General features: G+C 35.8%; 1 protein-coding gene and 1 non-coding gene across 5 annotated transcripts in view; one reads left to right on the forward strand and one right to left on the reverse strand.

The window, feature by feature from the left end:
• LOC100717702 (protein NPAT) overlaps positions 1 to 23,768 on the reverse strand; it is a 43,128-nt gene that overhangs the window by 14,320 nt on the left and 5,040 nt on the right. The window contains exons 2-12 of one of the 4 annotated variants that reach the window (XM_003462382.5): positions 15,385 to 15,503; positions 12,264 to 12,324; positions 9,944 to 10,016; positions 7,659 to 7,699; positions 6,971 to 7,195; positions 5,844 to 5,925; positions 4,750 to 4,837; positions 4,062 to 4,153; positions 3,896 to 3,983; positions 1,160 to 1,256; positions 365 to 475 (exon numbers count right to left, since the gene is read on the reverse strand). In XM_003462382.5, coding sequence (XP_003462430.3) covers positions 365 to 475; positions 1,160 to 1,256; positions 3,896 to 3,983; positions 4,062 to 4,153; positions 4,750 to 4,837; positions 5,844 to 5,925; positions 6,971 to 7,195; positions 7,659 to 7,699; positions 9,944 to 10,016; positions 12,264 to 12,324; positions 15,385 to 15,503 — 1,077 coding nt within the window. Of the gene's footprint in view, positions 1 to 364; positions 476 to 1,159; positions 1,257 to 3,895; positions 3,984 to 4,061; positions 4,154 to 4,749; positions 4,838 to 5,843; positions 5,926 to 6,970; positions 7,196 to 7,658; positions 7,700 to 8,065; positions 8,150 to 9,943; positions 10,017 to 12,263; positions 12,331 to 15,384; positions 15,504 to 23,768 lie in introns of those variants that run through there. The other 3 variants (XM_013143665.3, XM_063255703.1, XM_063255704.1) reach the window with 3 other exon arrangements.
• On the forward strand, positions 17,327 to 17,429 carry LOC111754471 (U6 spliceosomal RNA). Its single transcript, XR_002789148.2, has one exon. It is a non-coding gene; the product is annotated as a U6 spliceosomal RNA (small nuclear RNA).

The following is a 23,768-nucleotide window of genomic DNA, read 5'->3' on the forward strand; positions in this document are numbered from 1 at the left end:
TAAACTCAAGTCCAGCTAAATTGTGCCTATCAAGAAACTACATTATAAAGGAAAAGGTACTAAAAAATCACTTTTCAATCAAAATATTAAAGACTCAGAAGTAATTTTTCCTAATGGAGAGAAAACAAGAAATACATAATTGACCCATGCACGAATCTGAACTTCAAATTTTTTTTCTTTTTTTGTCTTTTTCCTTTTTATCGGTACTGGGGATCGAACTCACGACTGCCTGCTTGCAAGGCAGGCACTTATGCCGCTGAGCTAAATCCCCAGCCCCTGAACTTCAAATTTAAACAGTATTTTTGCCTTTGAATTGAGACTATTCTTAACATTTTGATTAATGATAACAAAATTAAGTTCTTACCAGATTCTTGTATTTCAAAAGAACTTTTAACAACTAGATTTGTTTCTTCGGGTAAAACTATATGCTGATTAGAAATGCTTTGTGATATATTTTTACAGTTCTTTGTTTTACCTGTTAAAAAGAGAATAGGGAAACAACAAAAATGACCAAAACAGAAATAAGCATGAATTAATACTACTTGACAGTGGTCAGACAAATGTTAAACTTTAGACTTCATTATGATTCACTGGATGTTTTTAATATGCTGCTTAGTATGTCATTCATAAGTGCAAAGAGAATGATTTTTACCAAACTCGTTCTCTTTGGAAACAGAGTCTCACTTATATTGCCCAGGCTAGTCTCGAACTCTTGGGCTCTAGCAATTCTGTCTTGGTCTTCATCTGTGCACAATGTAATGCCTGATTAGTACTGGTGATTCTTAAACCTGAGGTTGTGTTAGGATCTTCTAGAAGGCTCAAGCATTTTTGTATTTAGCAAGTTCTCACATAATGCTGATATGCTTGCTTACAGTTGGAGCTGGAGAACTATTATACTGGAACACAGGACTGAGAACAACTGTCATTATATCTCATTCCTTTTATATTATTCAACAGTGTTTATCTTACAGTAATCCTCAACGCATTCTGCTGATTATCCAAAATGCCAACAAAAACCCTTTATCTATAAAATGCTTAGTCTAATAAAACAGCACTTATTTCCAATGTTCTGGGTAATGTTGCTTCACTCTGCTTGAGTTACTAAAGAGACTGGAAGAGACATTTCTTGTAAATGTCTTGAAAAAATCGGCCCACTTACCATAGTCAAACAGATCAAACAATGCTTGGAATGCTGGGTCTGATTCTGTTTGTTCCAATATGTCTTGTATAGCTTCTTCAGACATGTGGATTTCACTCTGCATGTATAAATTAAAGGCATGCTCTTAATTCAATCAATGTTTAATACCAGAAAGATAATTAGCAGACATTTGATATTTCTGAATTATGCTGCAGCATTCTCTTTCAAGAAAACTTCTGATTTTAAGTGTAACAATATGCTCATTAAAAAGAAAATAAGACTAGAAAACAGAAGATCAATTTTCCTTAATTTTACTTCCTAGAGTTAATCACTTTGGTGAACACACTCCTAAACATTAAAATGAACTTAGCACATAAAAAAATCATTCTCTAATATGTTCATTATCATATGATCATATTCTTTACATAAGTTTATAAAATGCTTTATAGGTTCTGGTATAAATATAAGTCTGGTATCTTTACACTAAGTGCTTTCTTCAAATATCTGCTGCAGCAAGGATTACTTAACTACTTGTATTGAAAAAGTAACATGCCAAAAGCTACCTGCAAGCTCTGTACCAGTGGACAAAAGGAAGGCAGTGAGCCTCTAACTCTAAGTGGTAGAATAATCTTGTAGGACATGTATTTTCAGTTCTTTTCTTCAGAGCAGGTCAGATTCTTTTGCTGGGAGTTTACAACTGACAATGCTATTTCTGGGAGACAGTAAGAACTAGGAGATACAGCGTTTACTCTCTAAATTTTGGGACTTGTCATAGTATCTGTAGTTTTACCCTTACATTTACTTTCAAAGGTACTAGGTGCAACTCTAGATTGTAAATTTGCTTTCTTTTGAGTTTACTTTTACTGCTTTACAAACCAAGACTCTACTTTGTCCTTTGAAAAATTTCCATTTTTAAAACTGTTATGTAAACCTGAATTTAAATTTTTTGCAAATACTGTGTACAAATAATATGAACAATCAAGAGCAGAAGACTGTGTCTTTTTTTTCTTTTCTAGTTTTGAGACAGAGTCTCATTCTATGATTCTGGTTGCTTCTAAGTCTTGGTGACCTTCCTGCCTCAGCCTCCTCAGGGCTGAAATTACAAGCATGTGCCACAATGTCCAGCGTGTCTTCACTTTCTTGTAACCTTCATACTATGGAAAAGTGCCATTAATTATGTTAAGTATCTGACATATTTGTGAAGAAAACATAGCAATGTGTTAAAGACTACAAAAAAAAAATCTAGTACAGATATACATTTGTGCTAAGATAGAAAGTGCTTTTTAAAAGTATTGCTGGCGCTGGCATATCGGGAAAAAAGATCACTGGTTTTACCCATAATTATCAACAAAAATCCTGCTATAATGAAATCATATAATAATGCTAATAAAAATGTTTATATTGTCCAAGATTACAAGTAAAAGGATAGTCGATCCCCGGTACCGATAAAAATGAAAAAGACAAAAAAAACCCAAAAAAACCCAACAAGTAAAAGGATATGCTACAGTCACAAACTTAGCTGCTCTTCAAAAAGTAACTATACGTGGACAAATATTAAAACATATATTGACAGGCATGGTGGTGTACGCCTGTAATCCCAGCACTTGGGAGACCTAAGTAGGAGATCACTGTAAATCTGAGGCCATACAGTGCGTTCAAAACCAGTGTGAACTGCAGAGCAAGACCCCGTCTCAGAAAACTGCAAAGGAAAGCCTGGATTAGGGTCCTTCTTCACGTCTTTTATTCACCATCACTGAGTACCATCGGTGACTATAACTTCTACTTCTCTTCTCTTGACAATAAGCCTCACACACACAACGATACATCTGGTTAGTACCTGTCTTTAAGTAGTACCTGGATTCATTTAACACACTATTTAATTATTTCTTTAAATTATTATACAGTTTGTAGCAGGAGAAATGTAATAAGCACTGTACAGTCCAGTCATTCATTATACACCAAGAAACATACAACAAGTGAACTGTTAAGTATTATGCAAACATCCAAAACTGGTATTTGTATGAATATAAATGAGTTTTAGTGGTAACCTGGTAAAGTTGGTTAGCTATTAGATGAATCAGAAAGATACTGTTACTTTCACCATGTAATAAAATATAAACTGACTCCGAAAAGTCCCTATCTAAGTGTGCTAAGTGGGGTTTGGGATACAGCTCAGCAGCACAGCGCTGACTTGGCATGCACGAGTGAGGTCATGAGTTTGATTTCCAGCAATCCCACTCACCCACAAAAAAAAAAGCTCAGGAAAAAATTACACCTGTGTAATTTAGCAATTAAGGGAAGACACTTTTTGTGTGTGTTTGTTGGGTCTCACTGTGCAGTTCAGGCTGGCTTTGAACTCATTTTGTAGTCCAGACTGGTTTTGAACTTGCAGTGATCCTCCCGAGTGCTGGGATTACAGGCACGCACCTCCACATCTGGCTACATCTTATTTTATCTGACTCTTTTGTTTAGTTTTTATTTTTGGATACAGGTCTCACTATGCAGTTCAGGCTAGTTTTGAACTCACTATGTAGCCCAGGCTGGGCTTGACCTCACAAAGATCCCCCTACCTCAGCCTCTCAAGTGCTAGGATTTTAAGTGTGCACCACCACGACTGGCTATATCTTATTTTAAACCTTTTGGCAATAGTTTTGAAATAAAACCAAAATATCATCAATTTTAACTATCACTATACATATTACCTACCTACACACCCACACACGCACGCACGCACCCACACGCACACCCTATCCATACCGGAAGTCCCAGGAGTTCATCAATTGAAGCTTCTGGTTCGGCAGGGTTGCTATCTGTTTGTTTGGGTACTTGAGCAATACTGTTATCACTGTAATACAGAAAGGAAAATCTAGCGTAATTATTCAATTAGGCAAAAATAGTTCAGTATTTTAAAAACAGAGCTCACCTAGTCAAAAATTTGTTAATGTTTTCTGCAAGCTTCTCTTGAAGAGATTTGTTGTTTAATATTTTTTCACGTGCATTTTCAATAACCATTTGCTGGAAAAGAAAGTCAATATTAAACAAGGATAGGAAAGAGTATTATGTCACTTATTTAAAAGACAGTCATATCAGTGAGCTGCAGCAGTCCTAGTCATGCAGGAAGCTAAAGTAGGAGGACCAGAAGCTCAGTAATTTGAAACCAGTATGTGCAACACATTGAGAACTTGTCTTAAAATACGTAATAAAATTTCTATCACTGGAAGCTAAATAGTTTCAATCAGTCTAAGCAGAATTTCAGAAGTTATAGTGGCTCCCTCCATATTAACACCTGCACATTTGAAAATTTGTTAAGTCTTTTCACAGATCTTTCACTGACTGTTTCTTCACTGCTTAGAGAATACCGTTCCACATTTTAGTTTAATCTAAAAATCTTTAAATAACCTGACTTCAATAAAGCGCCCTCTTATGCTGAATAATTTACCACCACAAAATATTTGAGATTTCTTAATATACAAATGTTTCTTCCTTTGGTGTATCTGCCCATGCTATCTATTCTGAACACACCCTGTCTTTATGCAACCCTACCCTCAATTTCACCGCAGTCTTTAAACTTAGGAGTATTTCAAGTTGTAAAGTTTTTGAATGTCACTTACTTTTTCTACTGCAAATGCATTTAGGTCCTGGAAATTCCGTATTGTTGAGTGAGGCCCAGACAAAGTAATACTTTTCCTTTGTGATTCACTGAAACACATTTTAAAACACTATCTTTTCACTACTATATCTAACAGATTCAACAGTAACTACCCATATAGACATAAACTTTTTTTGGTACCGGGAATTGATCTCACGACCTCATGCTTGCCAGGCAGGTACTTATGCCACTGAGCTAAATCCCTGGCCCCTATAGACATAAAACTTTAAAATCACTTTGGTAGAATAGGTATGTTCTCTCTTTTAGTATGAACGAAACAAAACACAGCAGAAAAAGCATTACCAAACTTGGATTATGGAGAAACAAATTTGAAATCTAATTTTATTACTTACTCACTACATATTTTTAAGTATATAAACTTTGACCCTATTACTCATTTTAAAATCAAATAAGGCCAAATGTATTATTGCACTTAGAGAAGACTGGAATAAATTATAGACACAGATTTTTATGTCGCTGAGAAAGTACATAACAAGGAAGTTTGTAATGATGTAAGCCTTAAATTAGCAATAGTCTAAAACTCAAAAACAAAACAAAACAAAACACCTATGGATTGCAAGATGAAAAAAAAAATCAGAAAAAATAATTAAATTTTTATCTCTTTCCTGAAAAATTGCTTAAACACAAAGTAGGACAGAAAGAAATTATTTTCAAAAACACCCTGAAAAGGTTATATTAATTTAAAACAAAATGTATGCTTGTGAGCCATAAAACATATTGGTATTATTTATGTTCATTTAAAAAGCATGTATTCTAACATACCTGAGATAACATCAACTACAAGACATACCATAATTTTATGTACCATCGAAGAAAAAATATTCAATGAAACAATGAAACTATTCAGTTTTGATATAGCATTTAGCAAAGGATGCAACTCAGTTTCAGGTTATAACGTGATAAAAATAATGTCTTCTGAAGTAGTTATCAATAGATAGTATTTGCTATGACTGTATTTACTATGTAAATATACTGCTACAATTCTATAGTGTTTTAAATGGTACTGGCAACATATTCTTTATAAAAATCATTTACCTTTTACGTCTGCCAGGTGACATTAAACTGGCGTGCGACTTCTTTTCCTGAGGACCAGGAATGATATTTAAAGGCTCTCCAGCTATATTTCAAGAAAACAAAACAGTAAGCTAAAGAAAGTGAGTCTAGACTTTAATGTGACAAGACATATATGTAATACACACACACATACATTTTTTGGTTTTGTTTTTTGAGCCAAAGTCTCTGTAATGTAGGCTGGTCATAAACTCAGTGATTCTGCTGCCTTAGTAACCTGAGTGCTTGGATTACAGGTGTGCACCACCACACCCGGCTAACCTCTACTGATTATTCTTATATGAAATTTAATAAACTTTTACTGGATACCTACTATGTGGATTGCACTGTGTAAGACATTAATATTAATGAAATATAGTACATGCTTTAAGTCTTTAAAATAAAATACAAAATACATGACAGAATGAAAAAGTTAAGAAAGGGAAGTGTTTTGAGGGTAGAAAAATGGAAATAGAAAGAGCTTCATGGACGACAACAGATTTTGGCTTACATAGAAGACTGTACACACTGTGAACGTAAGAGTACAGCCCCTAAATTCTAATTCAAACTCCATAATTAACTAGTTTGCTACCTCCTACTACATCATGTGTTTTGCCTATACAACAAACATATGGTCTTTATGTTTATTTATTGCTTTAAGACTAAAGAACATGTGGAAAGACACTCCTTATTCCATGAGTACATATGGGCATGAACAAAGATAAGGACGTAGTAACAACATAATGTATATTCTGTGTAAAATCTAACATAACAAGGTCTTTTCTTTTAATGTCTCAAATTTAAAATGTGAGTTCAAGGTTAGATTTCAATTAGCTTAGAAATATGAAGAATTCGGGGCTGGGGATTTAGCTCAGTGGCATAAGCACCTGCCTTGCAAGCATCTGGTCATGAGTTCAATCCCCTGAGGAACTCTAGAATAAAATGACTCTTAGATTTTATTTTGTGGTAAAGCTACCTAAAGCCTGTTTCAGGTCAAGCTCCTCTCATTTCTTTGGTCATAATTCTATACTGTAATAAAGAGACATTAACAGATCATATCATTTATACAATATGATTCACAATAAAATTAAAGAAACAAAACTTAAGCTTACTAGTTACAGTATCTTGGGACTGTGAATGATTGACCACTACAAAATTTGACCGCATTGGAGCTGAAATTTGGCCAGTTGGTTGAACAGGCTGTGCAGCCGTCAAAGGAGCAGTAGTAAACTGTGCTGAAACGTAAGGTAAAACCAGCAAATCCGAACTGACAGGAGCCGCCTGAGATGCAAGCCTTCTTTGTCGTTTGATCTCTGCAATTCCATTTCTTGTTCGGACTGTAAACACACAAGCATTAAAAGTAATGTCAGAGTAGTTTGGGATTATGTTGCCATGATGAGTGATCTTATACACAGTACTATACACTCTCAGATCCACAAATAAAAAATGCTTCTTAAAAATATCGAAGTAATTTGATAATTTCACAACAAACTGTAAGTTCAGGAGTACCATTGTTCTGCAATAATTCACACTGTTAACACCCTCACAAATTAAAAAATCTGAAACTTTAAAATGAAAATTAAAAGATGGCACTATATGAGAGCCAATGGAGAAATACAGGGAATGTATCTTATATATACATATAAAATGATAAATGAGAATATTTCCTACTACGACAATAATTATACTCAGCAAAAAGGTAGTTTGAACAAAACAAATATCTAGCATTTATGTTAACTGAAATGTTCACTAAACAAAGTTTGAGATAATTCTCAGCACTATTTAAAGTTGAATACCAACCTCGCTGACTGGCAGCCAATCCCGGGGAACTCTGCATGCTCCTAACAAATAAAACAAAGTAGTTTATTGAAAATTTTTGTCGCTAATATTCTCAGCTTTAGTTACGTAAACTATGAGTTAAAATGTGATATTCCTTTCTAAGAAAAAAAAATTTAACACATTTTCTTGGTAACCAATTCTCTTTTGCATTAGGAGAAAAAGTGGCATACAAACATATTTAAACAACATAATTTTAGCAATGAAGTTCCCATCCGACTCAATATGGATTACAGTGCTTTGACTTTCAATAGTTTGGTGTGATTTGAGAAATTCCATACATTTAAGTAAGCTATACATGAAGTATAATATTTTCAATTATATTTCTTAATTTACAGAGGCTTTCCCAAAAAGAAATAGATTTCACATACATCAATACTTCAGAATCCCAAAGTTCATGGCAAGGAACATTCTGGTTTTGGTAAATTTGACTATGAGATTATCTCATCCCAACCCTAAAGAAAGACAAAAGCAAACACAAAATCTCGAAGTGCAAGCTAATTCTTTTATTATGAATTATAATTTCTAGACATATATTTAGTGAGGAGTCACAGACACTAAGTCTTTGTCCTAAGGATGTGTCAAGCAAGTCCCCATCGAAAGAGCCACAAAACTAACTGAACTGGATGTACCACTTTCAAAAATATATAAAACAAATTCGGAGTAAACCTGACTAAAAATCCTTTCTTTTGGTAGGCATGGTGGCACATGCTTACAATCCTAGCAAGCTGGGAGGCCAACACAGGAGAATCACCAGTTTGACCTCAGCCTGGGCAACTTAGCAAGAACCTATCTCAAAATAAAGAAGAAGGGTTAGGCTCAGTGTGACAGTCTTAGGCCCAATCACAGCACTTTTAGAAGAGAACCCTTTCTTTATGTAAAACTATGTCAATAAAATAATTCATTTATAAATACTAAACTGTGTATTATAAAACCATGTATTATAAATACTAAATTGTGAATGCTTTTAAAGATTATTTGCAAAGACAAAAAGACCAGGAAAAGGAAATAAAGATAAGATTACCAAGTATAGATGTAGTCTAAGCTTAGCATAAAAGCATTTGGTGTTGTTACAGAGTTTAAATGAGTGAAGAAAATGAAGCCTTTGCTGGTTAGATGGGACATTCACTTGTATCTCTGGATAAAAAGGTAAGAAACTGTGATTTTCATAATAGGTTTACATAGTCAAATCAGAGACCTCATAAAATTCATACCAATGATGCTGAAATTGGCATTTCAAGGCTGCAAACTACATAAAGGCAAGCCATTAGCACCCTGAGAAAATTCTAAAGAAAGATTACAGAAGTAACATTCTTTTTCATATTTGTTTCTTCACAAGGGCAGCATCAACTCAGACCTGGGTTCAACATATCATTCTCTGAATATGTAATAAATAAAAAGGCAGTTAAGAGAACTGGCAATAGGATAACAAACATTCCAGTCCAAGTCCTGCCTCTAAGTTGCTACACAAACCTTGGGAATATCATTAAGCTTCTACATGCCCCAATTTCTTCCTCTGTAAATATTTTGTTAAAATGTAGTTTATTTCAGCTGGGAGTTATGGTGCAAGTCAGTAATGTCACCACTCTCAAAGGTGAGGCTGGACCGTGAGCCAACCTGACAACTAAAGAGCAACTTTGCCTCAAAATAAAAATATAGCTCAGTGTAAAAGCTTTGTTTGTTACAGTTTTTATCTAGCTACCCCCCATGCTTTATGAACTCACAGGTGAGGTTTTCGGAAGCTGACTGAATCATGGGGTATGACACTCATCAGTGGATTAGTCCATGGATGAGCGTAATAGCTGAATGTGATGCTGGGCAGTGAGGCTTGGTGGCTAGAGGTGGCTCACTGGGGCACAGCCTGGAAAGGTCTCTTTTCTCCCTTCCTTGATTCTGTTTCCTGTAGGCCATCCCATGAGCTATCTCTCCTTCACGTGCTGCCTTGCCTGATAGACTGAAACCTCTACAAATTTTGAGCCAAATAAACCTTTATTCCTTTAAGTTGCAGGTGTTGGGTATGGTGTCCTAGCTACAAGAAAGTAACTAAAATAGGGTTCAGTCCCTTGAGCCACTACTGAAAAAAAAAGCTGCAATTTTTCTCAAATTATTTCAACCAAAGACTACGAAACACCAAAAACCTCTACAATTATTTCAAAATTAGGTAAGTGTTATATAAGTGTACTATGTATATGATAAAATGATTTAAAGTATTTGCATTCCAAAATCATTATGGACATTTTAATTAGTACCTGATCTGAGAAAGTGTATGGTCTAACTTCTTCCACAGAGATGACATTATTGCTGGGACATCATTTGATGTTTCTAAATTGTAAGAGGAAATAAACTCAGTTGGAGAAAACTTATCATCCAAATTGAACAAAGACACACCCACAAAAAAAAAAAAAAAATCACAGTGAAAGAAAACCTCTCTCTATTGTGGGCATTTTTTTTTTTTTGGTACCGGGGATCAAACTTAAGATCTCAAGCTTGCCAGGCAAGTGGCCTGTGCCACTGAACTAAATCCCCAGCCCCTACTGCAGACATTATTTTGGGAACTGAAATGCCTGTTTAAAAAATGGCCAGGAGAGGTGCTTACTTCTGTTTTTTTCAGCCGTGTATACCAGACATGACATGAGTAGAAATGGACACCCAAGTTCAGCAGCTTTTTTTTTTTTGTCTTTTTCCTTTTTATCGGTACTGGGTAACCCACAACTGCCTGCTTGCAAGGCAGGTGCTTATGCTGCCGAGCTAAATCCCCAGCCCCTAGCAGCTTTTTTTGTAAGGCCCAAAATTTCATAATCTTTTGGGTTAATAAGACAACTATAATATCATGTGATATTTGAAAGTGAATTAAATTTTTTATAACAAATATCATAAAGATTACACAAAAAGTCTTTGTTGAAATTTAGCTGATTATTTTGCATTGTAAAATAGGTTTAAACAATACTTCTCTCTCACTGGGGTAATAGTCACACTAAATGAAATAAAACATGAAAGTAGCAACACGTATATAAACAGTACTTAATAAATGTTAAGCTATTTCTTTTATGTTATTATTTTATGCTTTTTTTTTGAGACAGGGTCTTGCTCTGCACTTCAGGCTGGCCTCAAACTCTCAGGGAGTATAACACTAATTTGCGAATGCAGCTACAGAAACTGTATAATAGACTAAACTAACAGAATCTATTCTCTAAATCACTGCTGATTTTGGAAAGTACTATTTTATTCTCTAGTAACTACCATATTTCCTCAAAAATAAGCTCTTACTGGAAAAAAAAGCACTAGCATGATTTTTCAGATGTTTTATATATCAGTTATACCCCCAAAATAACCCTTAGTTAAAACTAATACCCAGATGGATGGAGTTAATACACAGGGCAGATGTACTGAATTATAAAATAGTATTAATACATAATTAAATATAAATGAATAACATCATTGACATGAATACTTAAATAAAATAAATTATAATTAAGTATTTGTAAGTTCCTAAGCAGGTGCTTTTGGATGGGAGTAAACATATGAACTAATTGCCAAATACCCAATCAAGAGTACAGACAATAAATGAATGACGTACATACTTGATAACGAATGGATGTGATTGTGTCTAATACGGATCTTCATAATTTAATAGGTAGTATGTTGTAATGGATGTATTTTCTTTTTTCGGGAACAGATGTATTTGATGCATTTGTGAAATACACATTTTCTGAATTTTGGTGCCTGCGGTTTTTTACCACTTTTGTGTGCACCATCCTTCGTAACTGTCATCATTTTTGTTGCCACTCCTGTCTCAGAAGTCAGTTAACACCTGACTTAATGGAAAGTTAGTGAAACCTAACCTGCAAAAGGTTTTAACTTGGGCGAAGAATTCCTGGGATAAAATCACTGACAACTGTGCTGCCCATGTACCATGAGCAGGCGACACACACAAGTAGTGTTCATTCAAGTGTTCACGCTGCACAGGAGATCGGAGCCAATGGCTCTGTAGGAAACGCAGGCTGGAGGGTTACGCTAATGTTCCAGAAGATGGTAAGATTGTGTTTGAATACATGCAGATTTTTGTACACAAAGAAAAATGTAAGACCCAGTCTTATGTTAGGGGAAATATAGTCAGAACCAGGACTTTATGATTGTGTTCATACTCACATACACAGAAGTTAAACTTAAAATGATTTTAGGAGCTGGGGATTTAGCTCCGTGGCATAAGTGCCTGCCTGGCAAGCATGAGGTTGTAAGCGCGATGCCTGGTACCAAAAAGGAAAAAAAAAAAAAGATTTTAAATTTTGTAACACACAGCAATGCCCACTCATCAGTTTAGGTAACCTGGGGTTAAAAGAGTTTTATGTCTTATTTTTGTTTATATCTGTTAATATTCATATTTTTATTTTTTTATTACTCAATGCAAACACAAATGAATTAGATGTTTCTTAGTAAAATTTATGCCATAACTGAAAAGTTTTGTCGAGGTTTTGAGATGTGTTTTAATTAGAAACTTTTAAAAATATACTAATAGACAATGTTATATAAAACTAGTAAGACAAAACAAAATCCCTGGACTTGAATTACCTTTTGCTTTCATAGCTACATATTCATTCAAAATTGTTGTCAAGTTTTTTCCAAATAGGGACTGAAAAGGAAAAGATCAAATATTACTAAAATTATATCACAATATTAAGTAATTTCCCACCATGACACATTCTGTCATTCAAAGACTAGTAAAAGATCTGGATTGAGAAGAGTGATGAGGAAAGGGTAAACAAGGTCGTCACAAATGCAGTCACTCAAGTTACAGGTCTTATCACATCTTCTGAGGGTAAACAGCCTGGGCACTGTGGTTATGCGTTTTCTTGACTAAGACAATCCATAGGTAGAAAAGCAGTTTTTCAGCTGGGAGGTATAGATTCAGATACATGACTATTTAAAAATAAGGACAGAGTCCTAATCTGCTCTTGCTATCCTGAAAGCCATGTGAACCTGTCAAAGAACAAAGTGAAAAACTGAACACTCAAGACACATCCTTCCTGTAAATCACTGCTGTTCTCATTTCTTCATTTATCAATCTATCTATTTTTGTCTCTTCTAGTTCCACTATTACTATGACTCAAGGGCAGGGTTTTATAACCTCAAGTTTAAGATCATATAATACAGAAGAGCAAGGATTTTGTAGCTTACAGTACTAATTTCAAATTCAACACTTACATGTGAATTTGACTTGTAAGACTAAATTTATAAGAACTACTTTCATATATAAAAATTGACAAATAATGCTTAATTCACAGAAACTTTTGCTAAAAGATTGGGACATGTCTGATACATCCTAGGCAACTATTACAGTTTCCTGTCTCTTCCTGAACCTTCAAAAGAGCAGATTTCTAATTGGTTCTTCTTTCTTGACTAAAGCTTGAGAAAGAATGGGATTTGCCTTAATATTACCTTGGTAGTTATGCTTTGTTCTACTTATAATAAGTAATTAATTATTAACTACTTAACAGTCCAATTACTAAAATACAAATAACCAAAAATTACATTTTTTGTTTTTGTAGGATACCACGAAGTATAAAAATGACGATGCTGTTAAATGTATTCAACACAAGAATTGACTGGTTGAAATGACACCTGCCCCAGTGATGCTTGGGACAGTCAATAAGGAAACAAATGTGCTGTATGAGTGACCTCGGTGTAAATTTTTAAGTGATTAACTGCCAAATGACTAAAGACTTAGTTACTTTTTGCACAGAAACTCTTAATCTTGTCAACTGTGCTATAGATTCAGACATGCACATGAAATTTCTACCACCTCATAGATGACAGCCATCCATTCCCTGTGGCCTCACCAAAGGGAATGACATAAGACCAACAGAATGACAGAAGGAGGAATCAACCTCCATATTCTTAGAATACCTCTATTCTCTTTTTCGCAGTTTGCTTTTTTTCCTCCTGTTAATATTTTGGGATCCTTGCAAGTAATCAAAAGTAACACATAAAGTACAACAAAGAAATCTAGCACTACTTACTTGTAAGAACTTTATGTACATAATTAAATCTTTTTGAACTTTGGTTTCCTTATTTAAGAAAAGGGACACCAAGTATGTACCTTAAATAAACAAGATTTTTAAGTTTTTCTTTTTTTTAATTTAAGAGTCAGCGAAGAATTCCACAGGTAGTTCACAGTTCCTATATAGCCTGTATTCTGCATCCTGGAATGTTAACATCTTTGAAACCACTGCATTTTTTATCTGAGAAATAATATTAACCATATTGTAAACTTTATTCAAATTTTGCCAATTCTTTTCCCCAGTACTTCTGTTCCACAATTCAGCCTACCGGGTGTATTCAGATATCATATCTCTTTTTTTCTTGGTACTGGGGATAGAACTCATGACCGTGTGCAAGGCAGGTGCTTATGCAGCTGAGCTAAATCCCCGGCCCCATCATATCTCTTTAGTCTCCTCTGAATTGTGTTTCTCATTAAGCTTGACCTAGAAACTTCTGATTGCTAGTCTTCCAATTGTTCTTTTTCAGAACTGTTTGGGCTCTATTGGATCCCTTTCCTTACAAAATTTACAGTTCCCCATGTTCTTATCTGCAAAATTGTTTATGAAGATTTTTAAATGTGGTAAGTCTGTAATAAATTGGGGAGAGTAGACTTAAACTTGAGTATTTCATCACATAGACACAAAAATAATTTTCCTTTAATTTGTACCTTAGATTTCTTTCATGCAGTTTTGAACACAGGGACCCCCAAATATTTTTTACACTAAATATTTTGTTGTTTGTTACTATTATAAATAGGCATCAAAAAATTTAAATCCTAATCCTTCACTGTATGTACACAGAAATACAACAGGTTTTTGTATGTATTATATGATACAACCTAGATCAACTGTAGTTTTAAAAAATTATTTTAGGTTTCCTACTTAGAAAATCAATTCTGTATGGTTAAAGCATCTCTAAAGAGCCATGTTTAAGACAGAATGCCAAATGCCAAATAAAATAACAATTCTAAAATGTATATATTATATATCAAATGATGGTTTATTGGTCAGGTGATATAAAGAAGTGACACCGTGAGCCAAATAAACTTCTATTAAAAAAGAAAAGTCTGGGACAAGCATTAGTGAAACTAATCAGGATGACGGTTTCATTTAAAAATGATTCTTGCTCTGGGAGACTGAGGCGGGAAGACGCCAAGTTTGAGTCCACTTGGGCACAGAGAGAGAATGCCTCAAAAGAGAAAAAGTATTAAAATGGCTGGGGAGCTCAGTGTTAAATTTCTAGGTTCAATCCCTAGTATCACTGGGAAAAAACAAAAACCAAAAAATTGATCTCCAAGAGATAAAGCTGTAATTCACTAAGAGGTTTGGCATAAACATGTTAAAGAATAGCTGGCCTTTTTGGGGGTCTTATTAGTTATGGATAAATATAAAGCACTGAATTTTTGCCAATTTTGACTTTGTTAATAAGCTGATTTTTAAAAACTTTTTTTTATTGAGATGGGGCATTGTTTTATTGCTCAGACTGTTTTCAAATTTCTAAGTTCAAGTGATCCTCCCACTTCCGCCTCCCAAGTAGCTGGGACTGTAGGCACACACTTTGTACTGGCTTTGGTGAGTTGATTTTAAAGACAGTGTTTAGTCCATTGTGTGATCAGTGATGAAATTTTTCCATTAATCAACAAGTCACTCACCAGTAAGCAGGCTGGGATAAAACCTTCATCTGTACAGTGTTCTGCATATTCTTTTAAATCTGAACTTTCCAATATAAAGGTCTGGCAGGTAGAAGTGAGGTTTTCTTGTTGTAAGTAACCTAAATGAAAAAATATTTAAGGACCTTCAGTAAATTGTGCTTGTTGGTAAAACTGCTATTGAAAATGCAAGTGCAAATACCAGAAGTATACATGGAGTCCCAAGCAGAATGTGCTTGCCAGAAAACAGCAAGTTGTACTGCATAAAAAAATAAAGTTCATAGAATAGGTGGCTTCTTCAAAGAAATACTACTAGCTAATGATGTAAAATGAGGTGTCTGATAAAGTGTAATTATTTTATAGCAATGCTTATAGGAAGATGAAATGATAAATAAATAATTTTTAATTTTACCCTTTGGGAATCGAAGCATCATCAAATCCAACAAGAATCTGAAGTTTAATTTAATCAGTAAAAGTCAAGAGAGTTGTTGACTGCATGGCAATATATTAAAGCATACATAAACTCCACTGGTAAGCAGCATAAAAATTTACTGGCTCCCAGCATTTAAGAAAATCAATGTCCAATCACTGAATATCCACTCTTTTCTTTGTTTCTCCTTGAAATAAAATGGATTTGAATATCAATTCTTAAACCAAGCATGAAGGTGTATTCCTGTAATCTGGCGATGAAGAGGCTGATGCAGAAGGACTTCTGTGAGTCCAAGGCCAATCTGGGCTATATAATGAGTTCAAGGCCAGTGGAACTGCATGGCAAGACCCTATCTCAAAAAACAAACAAACAAAAAAAACCTCTTTACAGAACACAGAGTTTACCATATAGTATTTGTGTTGTGTGTTTTTCATATTTCACTCAACATTGTCTTTTCCAGGTGCATCTGTTTTCCTACAATGTGTCAAATTCATCTTTCTTTACAGCTGAGTAGTATTCCTGTACATAGCATCTAATCATCTGGATGGACACACAGACTACTTCTGGGATTTTACTATTACGAATTGTGCTGCTATAAACACTGGTACACATGTACTGCTATAGTGTGATGTTTTAAGCTTTTCTGGAAGCAAAAAAGGAAGATAGCTAGGTCATATGGAATTTCCAACTTTGGTTCTTTAAGAAATCTCCACACTGATTTCCACAATGCTTGTATTAATTCACATTAATATCACATTCATCACAGTCACACCAGTACTTATTTTTTGACTGGCATCTGTCATCTGAGAAGACGAAAGTACAAACCAAGAGAAAAACATAGAAAGGATAGAAGCAGACAAGGGGGAGGATATCTTGCAGATGGGAAGGGGTCTAGGGGCCAAGGGTAAAGGGTGATGGGTGAGGGGGAAGAAGGTAGAGTTAAGGACCCACATATAGGGTCCTAATAACCTCAATGAATGTGAATATCATATGCTACAAATATGAACTAAGATTAACAATAACAAGAAATAAAAGGGGGAAGGGCAATTATAGGAGGTGGGCAAAAGTGGGAGGGAAGGGAATTATAAAAGGAAGCTGTATTATACGCATGGACCAACTCCCCAAGATAACTGTAAAATGTGTGTATGGGCAAACATGTACTGATAAATTCTTAAAAAGAATAGAGTCTATAGTTCAGCAAATTCATTAACAAGCAACAGATAAAACAACAAATATGGGGAAAGCAGAGTTAGATTATAAAAACTGTCACACTGTGTTACTTAAAATGTTCAATTTTAAACACACACACACACACAGTAACAAATATGACTCCTATAAAGGGACAGGAGGGGGAAGCTGACAGAAACAGTCCCAAAGGAAGTTCAGACATTGAACTTAAGACTTTGAACTATTTTCAAATAAATCTGGAGAACTAAATGAAATGATTGGAAATTTGAGGATGCTGTCTGATCAAACCAAACCGTAAATACCAATAGCTGAATCAAAATTCTAGACTTGAGTGCTCGCTTCGGTGATACTAAATGAATGTTACAGAGAAGATGAGCATGGCCCTGGCACAAGGATGACATGCCTTATAAGAAACACTAAAAGGAAAGTTCTTCCAGCTAAAGTGAAAGACACTGGAAAGTAATCTAAATCTACATAAAAATAACACTAGTAAAGGTAACTACAAACATAAATGTAAAATAAGCTGGGGTAGTCACTCATTTCAGTAACACCAGCACTTGGAAGGCTGAGCTAAGAGGATCACAAGCTTTAAGTTAGCCTGACTACAAGGTAAGACCCTGTTTCCAAGAAAATGCACATATATGGGTATGTGTGTGTGGGGGGGAGACATTCTGTATATAACTTTTTTCTTTGCTTAAAAAGACAAATGCATAGATGGAATTTATAACTTTTATTTCAAAAATCATGAGGAAGAAAAGGGTGCTATATAGGACAAAAGTTACCAAATGAGAACCAGCAACTGGACAGATTATGTTAATATCAGATAAGGCAGACATTAAGACAAACAATGTTACTATAGACAATTATGAAAGGGTCTACCCACCCAAAAAATTACAACACAGACACACCCAACAACTGAGTCTCCAAAACATGAAGCAAACGCTGACAGAAGAAACAGACAATTCAATAATACAAGGGGGAGACTCAACAACTGCACTTTTAGTAACAACTAGCACAACTACAAAGAAGATCTGAACAATACTGTAAGCTAACCAGAGCTCACATCAGTAGAACACTCCACACTAAGAGCACACATTTTACTTAAGTGTAGATGGAATATCCAGTAGGGACCACGTATATAAAACAAGTCTCCTATGTTTAAAAGGCCTGAAGTCTTAGAGTATGCTCTTGGACCACAGCGGAATGAAATTAGTCAGTAGCATAAGAAAATGTAGAAAATAAACAACATGTGTGGAAACTAAACAGCATGTTTCTAAATAACACGGTCAAAGAAGAACTTAGTGTCTTGAGATTAAATGAAAAAAAAAAACATGGCATACCAACATTTGTAAGATACAGCTAAAACGGTGTATGGTAGATATTTACAGCTGTAAACACCTGTATGAAAAACATGAAAAATCTTAAATCAGTAACTTAATGTTGCACCTACGGAACTAGTAAAAGAGCAAACTAAGTCCATAGCAAACAGAAGGAAAAAATGTTAGGGTAGAAATAAAAAGGAAGTAAGAAAAACCAATGAAGGCCAAGGATTTAGCTTAGCAGTATAAGCACCTGCATGGCTGGTGTGAGGTGGTGAGTTCAATCGCTGGTACCAAAATAAAAAACAGAAAAGAAAAACCAATGAAACCGAAAGTTGCTCCTCTGAAAAGATGAAAAACAAAACAAAAACAAAAACCATATGTAGATCAACCAAGCCACAGCTCAAATTATGAAAATCAGCCAAGCCAAGCGGAAATACCTAGAATCTAGCACTCTGGGAGGATTATTTCACAAGTTTCAAGCACTGTCTGGGCAAAGTGAGCAACTGTGTCAAAATAAAACATAAGCAGGGTTGGGGGATACTACTTGATGTGAAGGTTCAAACTCTGACACTGCGCATGGTGGTCCATGCCTGTAACCCCAGTGCCCAGGAGGCTACGACAAGAGGATTGCTCCAAGTTCAAGGCCAGCCTGGACTACATTGAACTGAGTTTGAGGTCAGCATGAAATGCATAGTGAAACCTTGTCTCAAAACAAAAACAAAAAAACCTGCCCTGAGAAGCAATACATGAAGAAAATGTAAAATCAAGTCACCTTACTAGTGATTTCTATGAAACACTAAACAGAAGAATTAACATCAATCCTTCACAAATTCTTTTAAAGTAATATATTAATAAAGGACAAAAACCACATTATTCCTTTAATATAGGCAGAAAAACAATGTGATGTAATCTAACACCTTTTCATGATAAGAACAGTAGGACTACCTGGAGATTTTCAATGAAAAAGACTCTAAGCCTCCTCTACAAAAGCAGAGATAACAGAAGGATATCTGCTCTTGCCATTTTCCTTCTCCTTTGCTTATTCTGTGGTGCCAGGAACCGAAGCTAGGGCCTTGCAGTGCGGAGTTACACCCTCAACCCCTTTTTCTTTAGTCTGAGCTAGGGTTTTGCTAAATTGTACAGGCTGGGCAGATTTGAGATCTAGTTCCAAGTAGCTCGGATTACTAGCCTGTGTCACACCAGACTTGCTCTTGCTCCTTATGTTCAAAATGAAGTTACACTGGAAGTTCTATCACAGACAATTAGGAAACTGAAATAAAATCCTGTTTGGAAAACAAAAGGTCAAACTATATTTGCAGATGATATGATGTCTTAAATGGATCAAATATCTAAATGTAAAACCTCAAACAACAAAACGCTTAGGAAAAACAATACGTTTTTGTGACCCTGAATTGAGTGATGATTTTTCTTTTGGTGGGGCAGGGGCAGAGTCTCACTTTGTAGTACAGGCTGGCTTTGAACTCAGGACAATCCTTTGGCCTCTGCTTCCCAAGTGCAGGACACCACGTGTTCACCACCAAGCCTAGTTGAGCAACGATTTCTTTTTTTTTTTTTTTTTTGCGGTACCAGGGATTGAACTCAGGATCCTGCACTTACTAGGCAGGCGCTTATGCCACTGAGCTAAATCCCCAGCCCTGAGCAACGATTTCTTAGGTACAACACTTAACATGTTCCTGACAGCTTGAACACAGATGACTATTCTATCAGGCAGCCGGTACCCCATAGATGGCAGAAAATGGATCTTACCACTTTTATCAATCTTTCTGCTAATAAAATTACTAAAAAGTTTGGAAGTGGACCAAATCTACTCAGTTACCTGAACTTGAATAATTACTGCCCAAATACAAATTATCAACAATTGAATTTTTAAATTTCATTAAGTCAAGAAATTTCTCTAGGGGCTGGGGCATAAATACCTGCCTGGCAAGCATGAGGTCATGAGCTCGATCCCCGGTACCCAAAAAAACAAAACAAAACAAAACAAAACAAACCCAAAAAAACTCCCTCCATAGTTTATCGTTAATTCTCTAATTTTAACGTGGAAATCTTACAAATACTCCATTACTGGTGCATATAATACACATTACTGCTATAACACAAATTACTTTTTAAATCATTCTAGTTAATGTTTTTCTTAAGAGACTGCAATATGCTAACATTCAGACTGCTGAATCAACCCTTTCTTTGTATTATAATCAGAGACCCACGGAGGGTGCGCATGGTGGTCCATGCCTGTAACCCCAGTGCCCAGGAGGCTACGACAAGAGGATTGCTCCAAGTTCAAGGCCAGCCTGGACTACATTGAACTGAGTTTGAGGTCAGCATGAAATGCATAGTGAAACCTTGTCTCAAAACAAAAACAAAAAAACCTGCCCTGAGAAGCAATACAAGCCACCCACAGAGACAGTTGTGTATTTATCACTAGTAGTTTGAGTTGGCAGAAATGACTGAATTCAAATCAGTCACCCAGCAGTGAGACACAAGAATTATGGTCCCTTTGTGAATGTTAAAATACAAGCAACCATAGAAAAAAGAAATGGAACATCAAAATTTACATCTTTTATCCTTCCAAGTAAAAAAGTGAAAAAAAAACTAATAAAATGGGATAAAATATCTGCAAAGGGTCTAGAAACCAAACTGTATAATGAACTCTTAAAGGACAATAAAGATGGACCTTTCTTCAAAGAAGGTATATAAACTGTTAACAAGTATATGAAAAGAGAAGTTCAACAACATTAATTATTAGAAAAATGTAAAACCGCCACCCACTTGTCATCTCAGTTTCTCAGGAAGCTGAGGCAGGAGGATTGCCAAGTTTGAAGCCAGCCTGGGCAACTCAGTGAGATTCTCATCTCAAGCTCATTGGTACAGAACTTGCCCAGAGGTAGGAGACCCATCGTTTGATCCTCAGCACAAAGGTGTGGGTGGAGAGTAAAAGAAAAAGCAAAGACCACAATATTACCAGATTATGCTAGGATGGAAGTACTAACACCTGCTACAACACAGATCAACTTTGTACACATGCTAAGTGAAAGAAGTCAGACCAAAGGGGGAAAATCACATATTATACTTCATTTACATGCAATGATCAGAAGCAGCAAATCCTTACACAGTACAAAGTGGACCCACATGCTATATACACAGTGGTTGCCTGAGAATGGGGACAGGAGAAATCAATAAAATTGGGAGCGGACATTTTAACAATGCATGTGTGGGTTTTAGGGGAAGGGAGCAGCACCGGGGATTACATACAACATAGGGCTTTCTTCTCAGAATTGGGGAAATGTTTTAGAATTACGGGTGACGGCCTTATAACACCACGAACATACTAAAAACCCACAGAATTCTACTTTGTTATGTCGATTACACATCTCAGTAAAAATATTCTGAATTCTGAACATGTCATATGAAGCTACCCCTGCTTTGTATCAACTTTCTTTTCAACTTCAGGTCGTCCCACTCTTCCTCTTTCAAACCACAAACATGAATGATCTTGTTTTAAGGCCATTATTGTGGGCAGCAAATCTCAGCCTAGTTAACCTGCACTCATTTTTGAGTCCTCTATGTACCATACTCTTTTTGCCTATATTCTTAATGCCTACCCAATGATAGAATTTTCGGTGCAGCTAAAAAGATAAGAAATATGAAATAAAAGTGGCCTTTATTTTAAGAATGTGGAGAGAGACTCCATGACCTCCGGGGTCTGGCTTTCTGTCTCCCCTACACGCGGTGTGGGGACATACATATAGCTTAGGTTTGGGGTGGTGCCTAAGGGGCATTACTGATGCACAGGTAGCCCACTGGAATTCATTTCGCACCTAGGTACATTGCCTCGGGGTGGGAAAGGTAACCTCAAGATAGAGCCTCTTGGTTCCGCCTCCCAGCCTCCCACCGCTGCTGCTTCCAATCCAGGGCAAAATTCTTTCACCCAATGCTTATGAATATTCCCTTACACTGCCTTTTAATGTACTTATCTCAAGGTTGGTATAACTGTAAATTCTTGTTTGTTAGTTACTAAAGAAATAGGTCTAAGGCAGTGCAGTAAACCTTTCAGAACTTTCAACGATATAAACCAGCCCACTGTGCATACAGACTGTATGTTCGCCAACACTGGTCTAGGCTAATATTAAAATTAACAGTTTCACTCTTCTCCTGGAAAGATTTGTAGCCAGGCATTAATACTAAAAACTAGTAAGGTGGCCTACAAAGTCTTTACAGAAAAGGCCCAAGGGCTTTAAAAAGAAAAGGGCAAGCGGAATGTCATTCCACTTTAGGCACTGCCCTACGATTTGGAATCTACTCACCACTTTCTATTTGTAGTTGATGAACTCAGTTTTCCAACCTCTCTCTTTCTCTCTCTTTTTTTTTTTTTTTGTCATTTTGAGACAGGGTCTCTCTATGCAGTTCAGGCTGGCCTTGAGCTCAATTTGTAGCTTAGGCTGGTCTTGAACTTGCAATGATCCTCCTGCCTCAGCCTCCCAAGTGCTGGGATTATAGGCATGTACCACCACGTCCAGCTTTCCAACCTCTTGATAATTAATGCTACAGGGCTACAAGAAGGAACAAATAAAAAACCAGAGATAATGTGTTCTGTGGTATGAAAAAGCAAGCAGGAACCTGAAGAAACATTTCTTATACTACTACTTTACCATTCCCATCACTGAAGACCATACTGCAAACGTGCAATTATATGAATTACAGTTATTTCTTTCTTTCTTAATTTGTGACTATAGCTGGCTGAAAAGAAATAACTTTTGTAACAGCTGGCATTGATGGTTACATTATTTGGAATAAATGAGTCCTCTTCTACTAAAATTTTGTGAAAACAAATATTAACACGTATAAAATACTGGAATCTCACTGAATTAGAGTAGCTGGAACTTCTTCTGTTTTTAGATTAAAAATCCCAAATAAGTGGTTTCTTTTCATGGTAGACAGTTTCAAAAGTACTATTGTCCCATATGTATTAGTTACTTGTGACATTTTACAGGTGGTGGTATGAAATCTAAATTAAAAATGTTCTTTCCCTGACACCATACATTCTCAAAGAGTGATATTCAAATGCAGTGGGGTGAAAAATCGGTTCTGGGAGGTAAGAGGGAGGAAATCTCATTTTAATGAATAAATGACACACACAATATATGAACAGAGATACAGAGACATTAAATTGTGGGAGGGTATCAGGGAAAAAGGAGTCTGTTCCTTAAAGGGTGTGATACTGAAATGAAGTTTGGGAAACAACGTTGTATACATGCAGTTGGTCTTTTACAGAGTAGGTCATTTGTGCAAACGTGTTGGGAAAAGAACCATAATTTGTGGCACATCAACAAGACAGTCCACACTTGCACAGTACACAGCTGAGAAAAGACTGTTAAAAGGTTGGATTGGTCATGGTGGAACATGACTGTAATCTAAGCACTCAGGAG

The sequence above is a fragment of the Cavia porcellus genome, unplaced genomic scaffold (assembly GCF_034190915.1).
Source record: "Cavia porcellus strain 051 isolate PalLab524CR breed Dunkin Hartley unplaced genomic scaffold, mCavPor4.1 scaffold_9, whole genome shotgun sequence".
NCBI classification, from domain to species: Eukaryota; Metazoa; Chordata; class Mammalia; order Rodentia; family Caviidae; genus Cavia; species Cavia porcellus.